General features: G+C 49.6%; 4 protein-coding genes across 7 annotated transcripts; all 4 read right to left on the bottom strand.

The window, feature by feature from the left end:
• Positions 1 to 58: 58 nt before the first annotated feature.
• LOC105181155 (uncharacterized) lies at positions 59 to 3,434 on the bottom strand. The gene is made up of 3 exons (XM_011137742.3): positions 3,289 to 3,434; positions 866 to 1,506; positions 59 to 456 (listed from the first exon to the last, which is right to left on the bottom strand). The coding sequence occupies exons 1-3, from the start codon at positions 3,317 to 3,319 to the stop codon at positions 220 to 222; spliced, it is 909 nt and encodes a 302-aa protein (XP_011136044.1). The 5' UTR covers positions 3,320 to 3,434; the 3' UTR covers positions 59 to 219.
• An 877-nt stretch (positions 3,435 to 4,311) lies between these two features.
• On the bottom strand, positions 4,312 to 6,970 carry LOC105181154 (uncharacterized). The gene is made up of 3 exons (XM_011137741.3): positions 6,897 to 6,970; positions 5,573 to 6,390; positions 4,312 to 5,199 (listed from the first exon to the last, which is right to left on the bottom strand). The coding sequence occupies exons 1-3, from the start codon at positions 6,925 to 6,927 to the stop codon at positions 4,966 to 4,968; spliced, it is 1,083 nt and encodes a 360-aa protein (XP_011136043.1). The 5' UTR covers positions 6,928 to 6,970; the 3' UTR covers positions 4,312 to 4,965.
• Positions 6,971 to 7,182: 212 nt separating this feature from the next.
• On the bottom strand, positions 7,183 to 11,187 carry LOC105181153 (uncharacterized). The gene is made up of 3 exons (XM_011137740.3): positions 11,005 to 11,187; positions 8,166 to 8,794; positions 7,183 to 7,572 (listed from the first exon to the last, which is right to left on the bottom strand). Exons 1-3 carry the CDS (start codon positions 11,036 to 11,038, stop codon positions 7,360 to 7,362), a joined length of 876 nt encoding a protein of 291 aa, XP_011136042.1. The 5' UTR covers positions 11,039 to 11,187; the 3' UTR covers positions 7,183 to 7,359.
• A 580-nt stretch (positions 11,188 to 11,767) lies between these two features.
• Positions 11,768 to 15,971, bottom strand: LOC105181152 (uncharacterized). 4 transcript variants are annotated; one of them, XM_025302806.1, is made up of 3 exons: positions 15,513 to 15,971; positions 12,952 to 13,640; positions 11,768 to 12,339 (listed from the first exon to the last, which is right to left on the bottom strand). In XM_025302806.1, the coding sequence occupies exons 2-3, from the start codon at positions 13,546 to 13,548 to the stop codon at positions 12,100 to 12,102; spliced, it is 837 nt and encodes a 278-aa protein (XP_025158591.1). In that variant the 5' UTR covers positions 13,549 to 13,640; positions 15,513 to 15,971; the 3' UTR covers positions 11,768 to 12,099. The 4 variants fall into 4 exon arrangements, with proteins under 4 accessions (XP_025158591.1, XP_025158592.1, XP_011136041.1 ...); XM_025302807.1 differs by having other exon boundaries at positions 15,563 to 15,970; XM_011137739.3 differs by lacking the exon at positions 15,513 to 15,971 and adding an exon at positions 14,574 to 14,751.
• Between the last annotated feature and the right edge of the window lie 3,600 nt (positions 15,972 to 19,571).

The raw sequence follows: 19,571 nt of genomic DNA, 5'->3' as shown, positions 1-19,571 counted from the left end.
CCCTCCCGAGGCCGACACCGAGGAGAAGGAGCAAAAGAGAGGCAAGGGGGGCAGTTTCTTCGGAAGGAATGCCTGAATTGCATTTATTGTTTATATATTATATGCCGTGTTCTATTAAATGTTCCCCGTACAGTTGCTTTCCTTGGTCGGGTTTAGACTGCAAGCGCTACAGGTTTGTCTACAAATACGGCGCGCCGAGCGCGTGTTCCCCGCTCGTCCCTAGTCTATCATGTTGTTCGGTATATCATTGTTCATGTTTAGATCGATCAACTCGCCGTAGAGGATGGACGGGAGCGGTTCCTGCGCGGGCTCGATGCTCTCCAGGCTGACCCGCAGCAGGCTCTTGAACGTGATTATCCTGGACGACAAGGATTCCGTTCTCAGTTTCCCGTCCAACTCGGTGTAGGTCTCAAATCGGTCCGCGCCGTCGACGTAGATCCTGCTGAAGAATCTCCCCTGCAACCGAGTCACCGAGTGAGGAACGTGAGAGAATACAAATTTCGATCGTACCGGGTCGATCGAAAAGGCCTAATTTTCAGCGAGCCAACGTGATCACGATCGCCGCAAAGGTGACACAATCATATTCACCTTCCCGGCGATAAAATCGACAGTTATTGTACGAATTAATATGAATGAGATAATCCGGAGTATTCGTTTCAAGTCAGTGATTTCATTGCAGGACGCAGTGAATGAAGATATCGCAGTGACCGCAAACTCCTTCGTCTCAGCCAGACGAGCGTACGAGCAATGACCGAAGAAAAGCTGAAGACCGAGTCGTAGAGCGGTTGTTGATTGTCGGCAACGTAGCGTCATTCGGCCTGTTCCCGCCGGAGCGAGGAACACGCGGAGCAACGTATATCCGTACCATCTTCAGGATCCCCATGGAGAAGTCGACGTAACGCGGCGAATTGATGCAGCCCATCCTGGACTTCTCGATGGTGAGGCTCGTGCCGGGCCGCGCGTCCGCCATCGGCAGCACCACCAGCTGGAAGTCGGCGTCTTCCGCGAGCTCGGGCGACTCCGGCGGCTCCGGCGGCGATTCGGCCAGCTCCTCGCGCGTGATCCTGTACATGGTCGCGCAGTCGCCCATCGAGGTGTTCTCGCGAGCCATGAACTGCGGCATGCCGATCTTCCGCTTCATGTCGGCGCCCACGCTCAGCTGATTGGCGATCTTGCGGATGAAGTTGACGACCTCCATGCGAGACGGCGGCTCGATCAGCAGGCTCTCCACGCCCCGCTCGTTAAACTTGATCTCGAACATCTGCTCGGTCTCGACCTCGCGGCTCGTGTTGTCCTTCCTCAAGGACATCATAGTCGTGGAGTTGCGCAGGCGGCAGAGCAAGCTGTTCTCCGATACCTTCGGCTGGCACTTCACCGAGGACATCAGCTGCATCGTGCCGGCCGGCTCCGCCGGGTCCGACTTGATCACATAGGTCATGTTCACGTTGTACGAATATTCCGGCCCGTACGCCCATTCCGTGGTGTCGTTGACGACCACGTTGGCCGCTGCGCGCGTCAACAGAACGTTTCACTCGATATTAGAGCGTTCACCGTCGTTTGCGAATAATTAATCGCGATTAGCCGCAATCGGCTTCTCGAATTGTGCGAGCATTGTTGCCGCGAGACTGCAGGAAAATCTTTGACTGCCTGGCTCTCTCTCTCTCTCTCTCTCTCATATTCAGAAGCGACGCTTTTCTCTTTAACCGCACGGAGATCAATGTCGTCCGGCCGATCGAGACGATTTTCGGGCGAAATACCATTGATTTGGAATTTTCTCTTCGAGTCAGAATTTGGCCTGAATTATATCAAGATTTATGCTCAACTTAAAGGGAATTCTGGTATTTTCTTTTTTGTTTTTGTTTTTCTACCGTTTTTCTCTGAGTCGTTTATATTTCACCAAAGAATCGATCGATTCGCGTCCGGCTAAACATTTTTCTCCGCGTATAAAACAATGCGTCTTCCTCGAGGAGCTCTTCGTTGAGAGAAATCATTTCAACCGTGATGTCCGTTAACCCTTTAACGCCTGACTTTTTTAACGCCTGACGTCTTAAGGATAAAATTTGAGGTTTTTCGAACTGAGACTATAAGTGGTGATAACCAGAAAAGATATCAGAATTTTATATTGGTTATTTTATCGTTCGTTTTTTGTTTACTGGTAAATATGACTTGGATCCTAAAAGCGTGTACGAAATGAGCGACCTATACAGAGAAAAATGAAGGGTAATCTGTACGACATAACTCTGGTGGTCAGCTTGATATTTTTGAGCTGAAACTTTACTATATTTGTGAGTGAAGTTTATCATTCGGAGCGAGTCAAGCTTACTATTTCAGAAGAATATCTTACAGATCATCATTTAGATAGTCAATCGTCTCTTCATTTTTCGCCGCGTAAAAGATTGTAGGTCACCAGGTTTCACGAAAATAGCTTGATTTCTTGACTTTTGTGTCCACCATATTGGATTTGCCATTTTGAATTCCTGTATCCTTTTAATTTCACATTTTGCATCCGAGAAAGCTTCCAAATGTATAAAATGCTAACAGATACCAATCTATTCATTCATAGTGCGCTTCTAGATGTCAGTAACAATGCTAACTACGCCTACTTGAAATCTGACACAAACATGTTATCATTAAAACTGAGCTGAAAACAGACTAAACCGAATCTACATACCATTTTTTAGAGGAAGAATCCACAGCTTTACAGTGCAGGTGCAAAGAAAACGAAAATATCTCCTTTCTTCGCTAAATTATGGATTCTTAAATCCCGCGTCTCTAGTAACTATAGTTACCAGTAGGCGTTAAAGGGTTAAACAGAAGCTGATGGTATCTTCCCCCTCGCCTCACCGGCAGGCAGCATGCCATTCTTTCTCACGAGAACAGGAGCGAGTTCCAGTGCCATGCGAGGAGGATTTGATGTCGCGAGTGCGAAAGAAAAGGATTATCGGCATGCGAGCGTCGAGCAGAGCGATGACAGAAAGTTCTCGGGGAAGAGGATGAGGGAAGACGGCGGAGCTCTTCGGAAGGGATCGCAAACGAAGAGACAGCTAGTTTGAATCGAGTCGTTTCAGTGATTTACGTTCATCACGTTCATCACGCGATCTCCGCTAAAGTCTGTCGATCGGGCCTCTCGTCCGTATCACGCACGCGACACACACACACTCGCGCGCGCGCGCGCGCGCGTGCGCACACGCACATGCACGCGGATGATTTCACAGTCGAATAGATGAATATGACTTTGAATAGCACACGTGGATCCAGGCACTTGTACGTTATTACTGGCTTACCGACCTAGGAAGAACGGAATTAGGATGACGTTCATCTCAACGTGGCAGCGTGCCTCGCCGCAGTAATACGCTTCTTACACTCGCAAGCTCCTTTATATCGGAACGTAACGCTCATAATTTAACGCTCATAATGTTCAACAGCGCGCTTGCGTCCGAACTCAACTCTACAGAATGACGCACGTTGCACGCCTGTATGTATGCGACGTGCGTATGCACACTCGCGCGTGCCAACGTGAGCGATGAAAGGTCGCACGGACGACCTTTCGATCTCTCTCTCTCTCTCTCTCTCTCTCTTTTTTTCTTCTTTTTCTCTTCCTTTTCTCCTCGAGACCGCGATTTTATCGAAACCCGCGATGCCCTCGGCGCCGCCGAGCGGAGTCCGCCTCTCTCGGATCTTTGAACGCGACCGGACGTCTCTCGCTGAAAGTTCACCCCGTGGCCTCTGCGAAATTTCTTTGACTCGATTTTTAACCGTTTTTTCTCGATGCTTTTTTCCCAAGCTGAACGCCTGGACGTTGAGATGCGTCCGTTCTCTTGCGAAACCGGCGGCCGTTGCGTCGCGGCCGCGACAGATTTGGATTAGCTCTGCCGTTGGGAGTAATGCGATTCTTTTTTCCTTTTCTTTTTCCAACGATTCCCCCCGTCGGATCATCGCGAATTGCAGTCGCACGTTTGCGACGCGACGAATATTTCCGCGAAACGACGCACCGACGCGCACGGCACGTATACGCCGACGAGCGTTTCTCGGAGATCCAATGAGCGCGCTGCGGAAGTCTCGTTACGCGCGGGCTTTAGATGAAATCAAATTAGCTCTCTCTTCTGTCACTTCGCAGCATGAATTGTAGCGGAAACAATCGAGCTGACAATGGAGCGCGCGAGGAGCGCTTGGGGGCGTGAAGGGCCGCGATAGTGCCCGAGTCGAGTCGGCCGCGTCGGTGCCGGCGATGCTGAAAGAGGGAGAGAGAGGGAGAGAGAGAGAGAGGGGGAGGGAGAGAGAGAGAGAGAGAGAGAGATCGTCGTACAATTCTCTCGTTTCAGGTGGTCCTTTATTGCAGCTACATCCAACGATTTATGACTCGTGAGAGTCGCTCCGCGACGAGTTACACATTGTTTTGATTAATGCTTACATACACTCGGCGGAATGCACGCGAGGAAGACGCACGGCCGGAAGAAGATCGGTCGAATCCACGTGACGACGAACGGACGACGAACGCGTTTCGCCCGAATTTCCCGTTCTCGCTAGTCCTTGGACCAGGAGTTTCGTCCTGAAGAGCAGAAATTCCGTTTCCGAAAATGTCTGCTCGACTCTCTCTCTCTCTCTCTCTCTGATTTATTCAACCGATCTCTCCTCGGTAACCGGCGACGTCTCCCGATTGAAGCGATTGGGTGTCAGATTGGGTGTTGGAGATTGAGAATTGCGGATCGGACATGAGAATTCGACGCGAATTTCGATTCTCGTTCTCCTCCGATTGGCCGAGCTCTCTCATCTCCAACCATCGCGACCTTCAATCTTCAATCCTCGGAGCCTGACGCGGGCTCTTCGTGTCGACAGCAAAGAGTTAATTGAACCGAACGGCAATTGTTTCGGGGAACGTTTTTACTTATTCTTTAACGGCGCTTGATCGGAATCTCATTCGTCGGAAACTCGTGAGTATCTTCAAGGCGATACGCGTTGTCGCGATCACGCATCCTCCGGGATCGTTTCCAGGTGCGAGAACGCGAACAGACTCGTTGATGCTGGATTCTGGATCTCCGGCAGTGAGTGTCGCGCGAGATCTATTCGCTTCAGCTTCAGGCTGATGACCTGCTGAGGTCGCATCACCCGCGACTTGTTCGCCGTCTTCATAACGCCCGCCGTTATCGAGAAGGACACGAACTTGTGCTTGTTGATCTTGACGTGACTCACTGAGTCGGTCTGAAACGTCGGAAGGAGCGAGACATTAATCAATTGCTTAACATCAAGGATGCGCTAGCCAAGCATGCGTCTAGAGACATCACTCGTTAGAAGAGAAGAAGAAAGATGAAGTCTCCTCCGACGGATTGTACGATCGCATCAAATTCAATTATATAATTTGTACAAATTATTATAATCTGATACACACACACACACACGCGCGCGCGCGCGATATATGTTACATGACAATTATATAAGATGTAAATTATGACGGCTTCTTTTGGAGCAGGCAAAGTCTCCGACTCGATTTCCGAGTGTTGCGACACGATCAACGTCGTCGAAGGCTAATAGATCGTCATCAAGTTTACCGTCTTTACGCGTATTTAAATCGTACCATGTCCATGTAGAGTTCTCTATCGCCGCGGCTGTAGTCCTCCTCGTTCCCGAAGAAGTAGATCGACCTTCGCGGGCATCTCTTGGGCTGGCGCAGCTTCTGCACGTGGAAGGTGCCGTCGACGGTACGCGTGAACTCTTCGTTATGCGTCATGAATTTGATCTCAAAGTCTTCACCCTCCTTCAGCTCCTCCTCGCTGGAGCCCTCCTCCTCGTCATTGTGATGATCGTCGTGCTCGTCATCGTGCTCGTCATCGTGTCCGTCGTCGTCGTCGTCGTCGTCGTCGTCGTCGTCGTGGTGATGATCCTCCTCGCTGATCCAGCCATCATCACGTGTGATCTTGACGTCGACCTCGCAGTGGCCCATGGTCGAGTTCTCCATGATGGCGAAGCGGTCGCGATGTTCCCACGACTCGAAGCCGATGTTCAGCTGGCTGACTATGACCTTGATCATGTCCAGCTGCCATCTGGGGATCGTCCTGTGCACCACCAGGTTCTCGATGCCCCTCGAGTTGAAGCGAATCTCGAAGGGCTCCTCGTCGACGAATCTCGTCCGCGTCGGCACGAAGCCCATCGCGTTCGTGCACCTGCCTTCCTCCGGACGCGGGTGCCGGATCCGCGAGTTCTGGAAGCGGCAGCTCAGGGTGTCCTGGCCCTTGGGCCGGCACTTGAGCTCGGACGCGATGGTGGAGCAGAAATTATCGTCCGGCCGGACGATGTTCTCCAGGGACATCATCACGAGGACGTCGTAAGTGCACTCGGCACCGTACGCGGTCCATTCCGATTGCCGGCGGGGGTCGTCGACGGCGACGTGCGCGGCTGGAATGATGAAGAGATAACCAGCGGAAATATAAGATCACGGGTGATATAAGATGATGGCGCGGCAGATGAGGATCAGCAGCCCCGACGATGTGTGGGCGTTTTATTTCGCTGCCGACTTTACTTACGTTACTTCGTCCCGGTCATATTATCGAAGTCCCCGGGGACTTCGCTGAACATGCTAGTGTCCGCGGCTACTTCCCGCGGGGGAAACCGGAAGGACGAGCGCATCTCGACGTTTCGCATCAGCTTCGAGCCTCGAGCTCGAATTTTTCCATGTCCGCGTTTTACTTATGTCTGCGTTGTTATTTATGCGGTCTCTCGATTCAAGCGACTTCGCGCACCCGCTATTAATTGCCGAGACGACGATCTCGGCGGATCAGCGCGACTCTCGCCCGACGGGAACCTCGTGCGAACGTGTTACTCGGGCAAGCAGGTCCGAAGTGAGAGACGAAGACAGCGCGCTGTCTGGCGGGAGAAGGCTCCCGAGGATTCCGAGAACGTACCCAAGAAGAACGGCAAGACTGTCACTAACATGACCGAAGTCCCGGGTTTGACTGATGCCACGACTTGCCATCCGTCTTCTCTTTATACGGGCCGATAAGTCGATTCATACGCGTCTCCTTGAAAATAATTTCGCTAAGTACCGCTTCCGGCCAGATCCTGCAGATATCTTCCGCGAGATATTGATAACGCGACGGCGTTGCCTTTGTAACTTAGGCAGGACTGTTCTGATAATGCGCGCGCTGCCTGCAATTGCCCGGCAAGGTTTTACGCGTAAGTGATAAATTATTGCCGGTTCTCGTGTCGTTTATTTGCGTTTATAACACGCCGGCACGCGGAAGAAGATCTTCCGCACGCGACGGTACATTGAAATACAACATATTTTTTTCACGGTTTTATTCTATAACAATCGTCTCTCTCTCTCTCTCTCTCTCTCTCTCTCTCTCTCTCTTTCACGGGAGTTTGCTAATTCTTTTCGCTGTACACGTAGAGGCTGACAGTCACCGTGTCGTTTGAGAATGGCCGCAGCGGTTCCTTGGCGGGGAGCACAGAGACGAGGTTCATGCTGATCTTCTCGTGGAACAAAATAGTAATTCCCCTATTTATGATTTCGATCATGCTCTCGGTGTAGGATTCGTAGTCCGTGTCGGATACCTCGATCCGGCTGTGCGAGGCCAGCTGAAAAGCAACAAGGAGTACATTATTATTATTATTATTATTATTATTATTATTGTTGTTGCCGACACCATACGAAGTATTTGCGATATTGGATATGCGGAATTATATTTATCCAATTAATTATCCAATTATAATGACAATTATCCGATTAATATTGGATATCGGATTTGCTTCGATCTTCTGTTTTCTTTCAACGATGCATCTTTCTTTTTCACGAGAAAGAGAGAGAGAGAGAGAGAGAGAGAGAGAGAGAGTGAGACAGCTGTTAGCTTGACGGAGGATCACAGACAAGGATGGATTATTCGCGATTGATGCTTGAGAACTTTACATCTGACGGTAAATGAAACCTTGAGAAACGATTCCAGGTTCAACGGCAATACGAATTGCACACTTGACGATGAAGCAAGGTGTCTGAGGATTTCAGAGTTGACAGGTTTCATGCTTGGCCGTGTAAAGTTTTTCGACAAATTTGGACTCGACGATGAACAAAAATAAACTTTCGCGCGGCAAACGAAGTGCGACGAAGACGACAAGCGAGATTCGCGCTGTTAGCCGCAAGGTCCGCGAGCGAATCGCCCGCCTCCTACACTCACCGTCCGCGTCTCCGCGCGATTAAGCTCGCCCGACATGATGTAATTCCTGTTGTCCATGCAATTTTTCAGATTCCTCGTCCTGTCGATCACCAGCACCTCGCCCGGTTTCTTGCGGATGCCGTTCATAGGCAAGATCTCGTAGTCCTCAGCCCCCGAGACCTCGTTACCCTGGACCTCGCGGGAGATGTTGACGAAGGTCTCGCACTGGCCGTTGTACGTACTGTCCACGGCCGTGAACGCGCCGTCCGGCATGTGCAGCAGCTCCACGCCCAAGCTCAGCTGACTGACGAACGCTCGCACCATATCGAGGTACCAGGAGCTCATCTCCCGCAGGACCACCAGGCTGCGAATCCCCCGGCGGTCGAACTTGATGTCGAAGGGCGCGTGGAACCAACTGTCCTCGTCCTCCTGAACATCGACGGGGTCCTTGTATATCGTGATGTTGGCGACGCCGAAGTGGCAGTGCAGCGTCTCGGAGTCCCGCAGACGGCACTTGAGCGTGCTGTACACCTGGCAGACGGAGAAGTCTAGGGTGGAGCGTCCCTCCAGGGTGGTCATGTTGGCGTCCGCCACGAAGGTGTACTCCGGTCCATAGCGCCAGGTGTCGACGTCCGTCGGCACGCGACTCACTGCAAGAGGCACACGTCGCGTAGCGAAATAGAAAAGAAATATCTCCACCGCGTGCCTCTCTTCTTTCTATCTTGAGTCTCAGTCTCGGGCGAGGGGGAATTTTGCTGTGGAACTGTGCATTCGGCGGGAAGTGGTCGTTTCCCAAGCGAGCATTCGCGCGAGCACGCTGCGCCCGAAAACAAGTAATTTCAGAACAAGCGGAATCGTTTCAATCAATTGGAGGATTTTACTCTTATATACGGCCTCAAGAGGATTGTTCTGAAATTCCGTCTAAAATTCTGATCTAAAAAAGGGGCAAATATTACAAACACATTATTCTTAAAGTTAGAGGGATTACTTTTAGGGATTGCTGTATGTGTAATGCAAACCTTATTGATTTTAATACAAATTCCTCTTATACACCGATTATTTCATCTTTTTTTAAGAGGATTATTATTTATTCGTACTACATTTTATTCTTACTGGTTATACTGGTTAACTCGAAAAAATTGTTATAATGTATAGCGAAGAGTAATATGTGTATAGATGTACTTCTATTTCTACAATAAGTAGACACGAGTGAAGTAAGATCAACGTAACAAACAAATTTCTAATCAGTTTTGTTACAGACTTCATAGCTACAAAGATGCTCATCATAACTAACTTGTGCAGTGAGAAAAAATTGTATTAAAATTAAACAAATATTTGCTCGATTACGACTGTGCGAATACATTTATTCAAATTAAGCGACTAATCTCTAAAATGAAATACAGAGGTTCTCTCTCTCTCTCTGAATGTCAACTTTTTTCTTGAATTTTAGAAAATAATTGCTTAATTTAAGTAAATGTATTCGTACAGTCATATTCGAATAAATATTTGTTTAATTTTAATACAATTTTTTCTCAGTGTATGAAAGAGTTAAAAGAAAGAATATATTATTCAACTTCTTGCAACAGATTGTAAACTGTATTTTACCAAATATGGGTAAATTATCTTCGTTATATGTCACACGGCAACACACGTACCTTTTTTAAAGAGCGTTCCAAATACTCTGACCGATGAGCATATGGTTATTTTTTCGTTCGTGTCTGGAGGTATATTGAACAAAAGAAACCGACATTCGAGTCAACATGTTCTTCCTCATATAGGAGGAAAATTAATTGATGCAAGAGGAAATCCCCTTGAAATAAGAGGACAGCCAATAAATTTTAGACGAATGCTTCACTTTAAAGGGATCGGAGGGTCAGATTGCTGAAAAATCGTGCTTGTTTTTGATAATATTTTATGATGAAATGAATAAATGTGCAAGAATGAAAATTTTAGATATATTTATACAACATATGAAGAGTAGAAAAATTTTGTTTATTAACAAATACTCGTATAAATATACGTACGATATATATAGCTGAAATATACTCTCCTTTTTTTTTTCAAGTTATCGTTTTCGCAGTAATATCTCGGTTCTCGGCGGTTCGATCAGAGCGAATTTTAGCTAGAAATCTTAAGGAGGCTTATCATTATCCGGTGAACCACTAGAAAAAAATATCGAACAAAATTAACAAAAATGGCAGCTATTATTAGGAAAAAATTCAAATTTTTCAGTTCTTTTGCAATAAAGAAATTAATATCCCGAAATGAAATATTTTGACGAAGTTGTCCATGGTTTGCCTGAGAGCCACATGAACAAATATTGTTGCTTTAAAATTTCAAATCGATACGAAGCTCAGTTTTGGAGAAATCACTGCAAAAGTTGAACAACAAAACTTCGAGAGAAACGCGTTTAAAATTTAAATGGACGTATATTTGTATGAGTATTTGTTTAAAAACAAAATTCTTCCACTCTTCGTTACACGTTATATAGATATATGTATTATAAAATTTTCATTCTTGCACATTAATTCAGTTCGTCAGAAAATCATTCGTCATCAAGAACAAGCACGATTTTTCAGTAATCTAACCCTCCTCGCCCCCTCATCGCCCCTTTAATCGCTTTCTCCGAAGAGAGAGATCCTTCTCCTGTGAAAGGTTTCGCTTAGAATATGAGACTACGGGAAAGATCACTTTACAAATAGAATACTTCTTTCTGGGTGTGACCGGGTGTAGCCGGTTACCGATTCGGAATTCGTGGAGGGGGGGAGGGGGGGGGAGCTCGGCCGGCGAGGAAGTGCCTCGCGGGTGCCTCCTCGAGAGGGACGCGAAAATCACCCTCCGTTCGATCGACGCTACTCACGTAGGAAAAACGGCAGCAGCACGAACGTCTCCATGGCGCCGGTTAATGCCGAACTGCTTTGGAAATCTCCTCACGTCGGCCTCTTATACGCACACGTCTCCGCCGCGAGAGATTCGTTAGCGCTTCGTATAATTAACTCGCGACCCGTGTCTCGTCCGTCTCTTCACCGTGCCTTCGCGCGGTAACGATGCGAAATAACGCGCGATTGGATGACACGGTTTTACGCGGAATTTCGCGAACGGTCAAATCGGCCCGCGTAACGCGCGCAAGTAAGTAAGTAAGTAAGTAAGTCGTTCGCAGGATCGGTTCAGCAAATTGCAACTCCGCAGCGAATCGTCATTGATCATTCTCGAGTGTCACTCTCTTCGCGCCATTAGCCACCGTTCTTCGAATTATGTAAGCGCGCGGCCGGGACACGCGCGTTCAAGTCGCCGCTCGCGAGCTGCGCGAATAAGCCTCGAATATTTTGAGATAAAGGACACGAGTCCGAAGGATCAACCAACGCGTATGCGACGACTCGTTCGTAACGTATCGCCGCCGCCGCCGCCGCCGGCGCGATTGAGAAAAGTGCAAGGGAGACGCTAACGGCTAATTATCGAAGAACGAGTAAAACGAGCGGAAGAGAGTCCTCCAGCTCGGCGATGTCGCGCTGGAATGCGCGAAAACTTGCTCGCGCTCGTCGCGTCGATCTCGTCGAGAGAAAATTTGCCGACTCAAAGCGTCGACGGCGGGAGGGTACGGAGAGAAAAGGAAAAGACGCGACTGTGTGATACATAATCGTTTATTTTCCACAAAATCTTCACCGCCTCTCGCGCGGCTTCGTCGACGCGGGGCCGCAAATGTGTCCAGCTTGTTGAACACGAAAGACGCGTCGTGTCGCCTGGAATGGTGCGTGTTAAGTAAGAGCGGAAATTAGACGAACCGCGCGCGGACTAAAGTGACCGCGGGGAGACGCGCGGGGTCTCTCTCTCTCTCTCTCTCTCTCTCTCTCTCTCTCTCTCTCGTTGCTGCGCGTCGTTGCGCAACGCGCGTCGCCCGTGGCGGCGAGCACCCTGACACTGGCGATTACGACAGTGTTCCTCGCGAGTAAGCCTCCTAGTTGTCCTCGTCGGCGGAGCCGGCGATCAACCACCTGCCGATGAAGATGCTGGCGGGCTCGGCTTCTGTCACCGCCGGCGGCTCGCTCTCGGCCGGTCGGATCGACACGAGCCTCAGCCGCACGTTCTCGTAAAGCGTCGTCAGCACCGCCTCGGTGATCTTGTTCATCGTTATCACGCTCGACATGTCGGAGACGAAGTCGCTCTCTGTCACGGCGATCTGACTGTACGACGTGCTCTGCAACAGCAAAGGGGGACAAAGGTCAGCGGCGCGCGCGTGAACGCTGCGCTGTGTATATGTGTGTGTGTGTGTGTGTGTGTGTGTGTCTCCTAGTCTCGTTGTACAGCATGCAGCTCCCCTCCCCCCGCTGCTCCGATCGGGCGATTGAATACCGATCCGTCCGGTCGACACGCTGGTCCCGCGCATCGTCTCGATTGCCTGACGCGACGCGGACTTCCGGCCGGTGGTCTTTCGCAGCAATGGACGCGGAATTGAATTGAATCGAATTGAATTCGACGTCGCGCGTCGACGACGAGTCGCGCCAATCGTCGCGATTAATCGCCGTGTGACGTTTCCTTCTCGCGCCAGTCGCGCGAGTCTCGAAGCGGCGCGAGTCTTCTCTCTCTCTCTCTCTCTCTCTCTCTCTCTCTCTCTCTCTGTCTTCGTCCTGCTCCTTCTGCGCGGAGATTTTCAAGCGGGATTACCGGCATCCCTCTAGCCGGCCGCTCCCACCCCTCCGGCGGAAATCGGACTTGCAGATGAGGATTAATGATGAGAGAGAGAGAGAGAGAGAAAGTGAGCGATGTTCTCCCCGAAATTGGAGCTCGAAAGAGCGCGGCTTGTACTTACGATATCGGACACGATGTCGCTGACTTCCGCGAGGTTCTCCGCGTTGCCGAAGAAGTAGGGCACCTTGTGCGTGCATATGTGCAGATGCCGGATCTTCCGTATCTGCAGCATCTTCTGCTCCTTCAGGTCCAGCACCGGCCTGAGGAGGAAGTTGCTCTTGCCGTGCAAGCGCGCGTTCACCTTCCTGTCGATCTTGAAGGTCGTCACGCACTCGCCCTGCGTGAAGTTCTCCATCGCGTCGAAGATGCCGTCCTCGCGGTTCGCCACGCGGCCCGCCTCGCTCAAGCTGATGCCGAAGTTCAGCTGGCCGACTATCAGGCGGATCATGTCGAGCTCGCGCGGCTGTATGTTCTCGTTCACCAGCAGACTGTCCAGGCCCTTCTCGTTGAACTTGATCTCGAACTGGTCCTCGTTTATCTCGTACGCCTCTTGCCGGCTCACCGGCCCGGCCGGCACCGCCGGGCCCGTCGGCTCCAGGATGTCCGTGACGAAGCTGTTCGCCACGGAGTCCTTGAAGCGGCAGCTCAGCGAGTACGAGTCGACCTTCGGCTGGCAGATCAGCCGCGACTCCAGGTTCAGCCGGACGCTGTCGTACATGTCCTCCTCCGGGATCGCCGTGGAGTTCACCTGGACCTGGAACACGTACTCCGGCCCATGCTCCCACGGCTTGTCCACGGTGACGTACGCGGCTGGAAAAAGGGAGTATATCTCTCGTATGTGTCTCTCTCTCTCTCTCTCTCTCTCTCTCTCTCTCTCTGTGTGTGTGTGTGTGCGTGTATGTGTACCCGGCAAATTATCGTCGTTGTCGTCGTCGCCGTTCATGCTCGCGAGAACACGAGCTGCTCGAGCGGTCGGTTACGTTGAATGAGGGCTGATGTCGACGACGGTGTCGAAGGTGTGACGTCAAGTGAACGATGCGTGCAACGTTAAGCCAGTATCAGACTGGATATCGGAGCTCGAGGGTTGCGGCTCGAACGTCACAACTCGAGCGAAGATCGCGATCGGCTGAAGCGGTCGTGAAGCTCGACGACTCCGCAACTCTCCGTCTTCGTTAAGGTTAACGATGTTAAGGTTAACCAGGTGGTCGACTCACTAAGACTCACCGGACACGCTTCGTCGGAGCGCTCGAATTACGTAACGAGTTGGTGAGAAAATTCGCGTGTGGAAAGAGGAGCAAAGCAAAGGGAGCCCTCGCTGGGGGCTGAAAGCGCCCTCCGTCTGACTGGGGCTTTAAACGCGCCCTCGACTACTAAACGACCCGCGCATGTGTGCGTGCGTGCGTGTGAGACTTTTCGAGCGCTTCCGGTGGACAGTTCGCACGATCGAGCCGAGCCGAGCCGAGCCGGCATACCGCGCGCGCGTCCGCATGAATCGATCGATTTGATCGCGCGATTCGATGGAATACTTGCGCGTGGATGACTCCCACGTAAATGAGAAGCGGGCTGATGATTTGCAGGGGGTGATGATCGCGAAGCAGCGGCGATCGATCAATCCGAGCCGAGAGAGTGCCGCCGGTCTCGGTCTCGCGCGTCGAGCAACACGGTGTGGCTGTGGAGATGTGCGCGCGCGTGTGTGTGTGTGTGTGTGGTGTGTGTGTGTGACGATCCCGAGCGCGCGCTTACCTAGGAAGAACGGTATCACTACCACGTTCATGGCGACACCGTGCAACGTTGATCTACTTTAATGGAGTTACTGATGTTCGAGAGCGGCTCTTATACCGCGGCTAAACTGCACTACTGACCTCTTCTTACGATTAGCGGGCTCCAATTTACCGTAGCCGTACTCCGTTTGCGACGGGAAACCGAAGCGGCGCGCCGCTCTGTGGGATTTACGCTCCCGTGGGATCGCCGGCGAGGGGCTCGCCGTGGGAAAGCGCGTCCGCCGCGCGGGTTATTTGTAGGAAAGGAGAAGAAAAAGAGAAGACAGAAGAGACGCACATCGGCTCTCTCGGCGCTGAGCCGCCCAGCGAGCGGAGCAAGTGGTGGGATATTAGTTTAGATTACGTTAATTATTCCAGGAGCGTGTCAGACGCGTGTAGTCGTCGAAACTGCCCGGGGAAACGGATTCCACGGCATGGGGCTCGAGAAGGACTTTTCTCTCTCTCTCTCTCTCTCTCTCTCTCTCTCTCTCTCTCGGTCGGTCGGAGGCTCGAAATCGAACGCCAAACTGCTCGCGACTTTTGCAGTTACTCGCGAAGAATCAGCAACCGCACACTCGGCCGAGTGAAAGATCGGTGTGTCACACCGATCTTTCACTCGGCTGCGAAATTTTACACCGGAGAGAAAAGAGCGCGGCTGAGATCACGGTCGCTCGGCACTTTTTTAACTTCCTCCTATCCTGATTTTGTAAAAATCGTCCTAATTTCCATCGAATCCTAAGTTGACGTGAATCCTTCTTCCCTAACTTTACATGAATTATTCTTCCATCTTTCCGCGCTCCGTTTCTACTCTTCCACCCCTCTTCTATTCTATCCATTAACAAGCAGCGAATGGCGCGACGAGGCACTGGGAGCCGTTTCGACCGCTCGATCCTGACTTCAACCACCTTCATCAGCTACTCACGAGAATGGGAGGCCCTGCGGAAAAGCGACCAGTGAACCACCAGGCGATACCTGTTTCCGGCGCTTCTTCGGCTCTTTCTTCCTTCTCCTGCTGCCCGAAGTTTCACTGTTCCGTTGTGTCATCTCTCTCTCTCTCTCTCTCTCTGTCTCGTGACTTCGGCTCTGTTGAATCTCGCGCGAAAGGCTCGCGAGAGACTCGCGAAGGCACTCCACTCACTGGACTCCGCTCCTTCGTGGAAACCGCGAGTCGCTCGAATTCGAGCGGCTTTTCGCTCAGCGCGGGGAAAAATGTGCAGCTGATCGGCCGGCGCGTAATATATCGCGGGACGAGTGACGACGGGAGATATCGCGCATCAAGATTTTCATCAGCGTCAGCTTTTAATCCGTCCTTCGCGGCTGATCGCTGACACTGGCAATAAGCGCTGATGAATCTCAATCGAATAATCGGGGAGCTAACTGACCTAGGAGAAACGCGGCGAAAATACCGCTGATTGACGACAATGTCGATCGGGAGTGCCGCGCGCGCGGTGGAGAGCCCAGTCGAAAATGAAGTTGCCGATGAGCGTTCCGCGAGCGTGCGAGTCCGAGCGAGTCCGGATAATCGTCGCGCGGGAAAGTATCGCGAGAGCCGACACCCGAGCGAGGAAGCTGATGATGGCCCACTTGGAGCGTCCACGAGGAGGCGGACACGAGTCCTCGCGGAGAGAATCGCTGCTCACGTATTTCGACGCTCACGAGCGTGCAATTTCTTTCACGCGTTCCCTGTCGTCTCAAGTCGTTCAATCCGTTTGGATCGCGCATTCGACACGTTCGAAACGCGTATCAAATGCGAGGCGATTCGAGGCGATCAGGAACGTGTAAAGGGAGCAGCTTCAGCCGGTGGCTTTACGTTTATGCGTGAACGGACGCGCTCGGATCTGCGGTGAGGTTGAGATGAAAAATAGTTGATGTTACTAAAATTGCATTTAGGCGTGTCGAAGTGACACACTTCGATTCGTCGGAAGCGAGCGACAAGAAGAAGTGGCTCCTCCAGCGGCTGTGAAATGTTTAACGAGCTCTCACTCAACGCGTCTTCCGCGGAAGCAGGCCGCAACGAACAGGAGTTGACCGCGGACTATCGGAGAATTTGATGCATAAGCGACGCGACGACGCTCGTTTGGGCTGGAAGAAGTTTCTTCAGCGCTCTCTCCCAATCCGCTGGAAACTTCCCCGACCGGGGTGGGCTTGAACAGCGAGAAATCGGCGTCGCGACTTCTCGTCGCCGCAGAGAAAACCGAGGGTGCACCGCGTATTCGAATTACACTTTACACGCATAAGTATGACTGGCTGAAACTCTCTTCACGTCGCTTCACGTCGTCTCGAATCTCTCGTCATTTAATATGTTTGATGAACGTCGTTTTCGAACTCAATAACGCGGTGAAGAGAGCTTCAGCCAACACTTGCTTGTATGCATAAAGCGACACGCTCTCTCGGGTTTGCGGTGAAGCTGAAAGAAAAACAGTTGATGTTGCTAAAATGTATTTCTAGTCGCAACTGCAGCTTCTCGTCGTTTAAAAAAGAAATGCGCGGTTGCAAGAGAAAATACACATGGCTATTATTATCGTCAATATATTATAGTGACACTTGCTATACATATATATATATATAGTAATGGCTCTCTCCTGACTATGATCCTTTTAGCGTGCGATTATAATTGCATATATAAATACCGAGGTACACTTTTCTCAGCACGAAGCACGCGTGGGCCGACGAGGGCGCATCCCGCGCATCTCGTCGCATCCGACATCGAGCCATCACGGTGACCTTGGACCGCAATAAATGGCCGCCGCGGTCCAGGTACTTCGCTCCGTTACGACGCGAGCGTTCTCCGAAGGAAACGGGGACGAGCGCGTAACACGAGCGCTCGTCTCGAGGACCTGCGTTTCTTCCTTCGCGAGCTGCCAAACCCGAGATACAAGAGTCGAAGTACTTATCGACCTTTGGAAATTTCAAAATTATTAACAAAATTTAACAACAGTTAGAGCACTATTATAGCAATACATTCTTGATAGTAAATAAGGTGAAAAAGTCTAATACTATTTTTTCTTTCGACGAATAGTTAGCGAGATATCGTAAGTTAAATGGCGAAAAAGTTACCAAGTTTTCCATAAATATTTCAAATAATATTAGGCAAATCAAGAAACATTTCAGACAAAAGTTGTTAAAATTAATTGGTAGAAAAAGAAGATAAAAAATTGGGCCTTCTATTTCGAAAAATTAAGTTGACCTTTAACTGACCTTGAAAATGCTCTCCAAATGAAAAGCCGATAATGCCATTCTCTTTCCCCTTCGAAATCATGGAAAACGTGTTTCAGCTTTTTCCAATATCTTTCATAATTTTCGAGATTTTTTAATGCGAAAGTAAAAATGGGACACCCTGTATATTTGCAAACATCGGACTAACCTTTCATTACTCGCTGCAAAATAGTTGCTACATGCATTTTTCTTATTCAGCTGTTATCTTTGATACACTTATCATATTAAAAAAAGATCCATATAAAATTTGAAACGTTTCCTCTTATTTTTGCTGTGTGGCTTTATTCTATGCATTATCTACAATATGCATTAATATCTAAATATACTCTGACGTAAATATAATTATATATTTCATTATTAAATTATTTAAATATACCTTTTTCTAATTGCTCGTGCACTTTTACAGAATCTACATTATATATAACGTCTTTATATGTGTATTGCGCTTCACATAAATTGGGGGCATCCATCTTGCTCAACACGTTGTGCTTAGATTCAGCTTACTTTTAATTTGCTGAATAACATGGCGACCTCTGTTGTTTAGTACCGTTCAGAAGAAAATCATAAAACGGTTTTGCAACTGTTTTGTCCCGCTAAATGTAACCAGTGAGAAGGGACGAGAGCGTGTTCCCGTAAAAGTCGATCGGAAAGCGCGCGCGCGCGCGCGCGTAGAAAAAGGCGGGCGATATCCGAGCGAACCTTGGAAGTGGCGTTTATCTCGAGGAACGAGGGGCGTAATTTTGCCATTAACACGAAGATAGGACACAATGATCTCATTCGCGGCATTAAATTAGGTAACGCGGATGATTGCGCCGGAGGGACGTGACATAAGCTCTGCTGTCTCTTTCTCTTTTTTCACGAATCCACTTGTTCGTAGGCTCCAGATGCTGAACGTGTGAGATTATCTCCAGCACAGTTACGAAGTCGTGATGAAAATGTAGATGTTGGTACTTGTCACTTTATTGCATTTATTAACGTATGTGTGCGTCGTTGGAGATTGAGGTGACGGTAATGTAATATATCAGATCCATGATCGCATGCTGTCGAGTCGAATAGACGAAAAAACGTTATTTGGTCTTGCGATTAACATCTGTCACATTGTTACACGCTGTGAAACGCTGTTAAATCGTCACTCAGTGAATAGTTGGCTAAGAAGAAGCAAAGGAAAGGAAATGTACACCGTGTAACGGTGTGGCAATTTAGCGCGCGCCGACTTTTAATATTGGGTTATCGCCGGTCACGTTCATTATTTTAATCCTGCTATTCCTGATCCGATATTTCTTCGTGCGATGTTAGCCGGTACCACTTTAACTCCAGGGTATTTAAGTTCCAGGAAATCTACAATAGTTCCGACCTCAGACAATAGTTCCAATGGCTCCTGCTAATAATTGTAAAAATCAAAGGTACTCTCGATCGTGGATGTGAAGCCTCGCTCAGCGTGTTCTGCGAAAATGTTACACACACATACACATATTTGTTACAAAGTAAAAGCAACTTCTTCAGCTCTTCCAACCCGGCAAAAATGCAAATGTTGATTCAAGATTTGCAAGATTTTTATAAGCCCGGCAAAAACTGCCGCTCAATTGCTCTTTAAATATAGTGGCGGCTCGTAGCGGAGATGTCGGAACTAAAAGTCATCGCTCCTCCAAAGACTCGAACCTTTTCAAGCAACATTTATCAATTAGCTCAGCCGAGACTCAAATCCTCCTGACTCAAGGTCATTCTACAATACGTGTCGTAAGTTGTAAGCCGTAAGAACTGACCA

This window comes from Harpegnathos saltator, unplaced genomic scaffold (genome assembly GCF_003227715.2).
Source record: "Harpegnathos saltator strain DR-91 unplaced genomic scaffold, Hsal_v8.6 scaffold514, whole genome shotgun sequence".
NCBI lineage: Eukaryota > Metazoa > Arthropoda > Insecta > Hymenoptera > Formicidae > Harpegnathos > Harpegnathos saltator.
The sequence above is the reverse complement of the archived record's forward strand: the minus strand, read 5'-3'. Positions and strand labels throughout refer to the sequence as shown.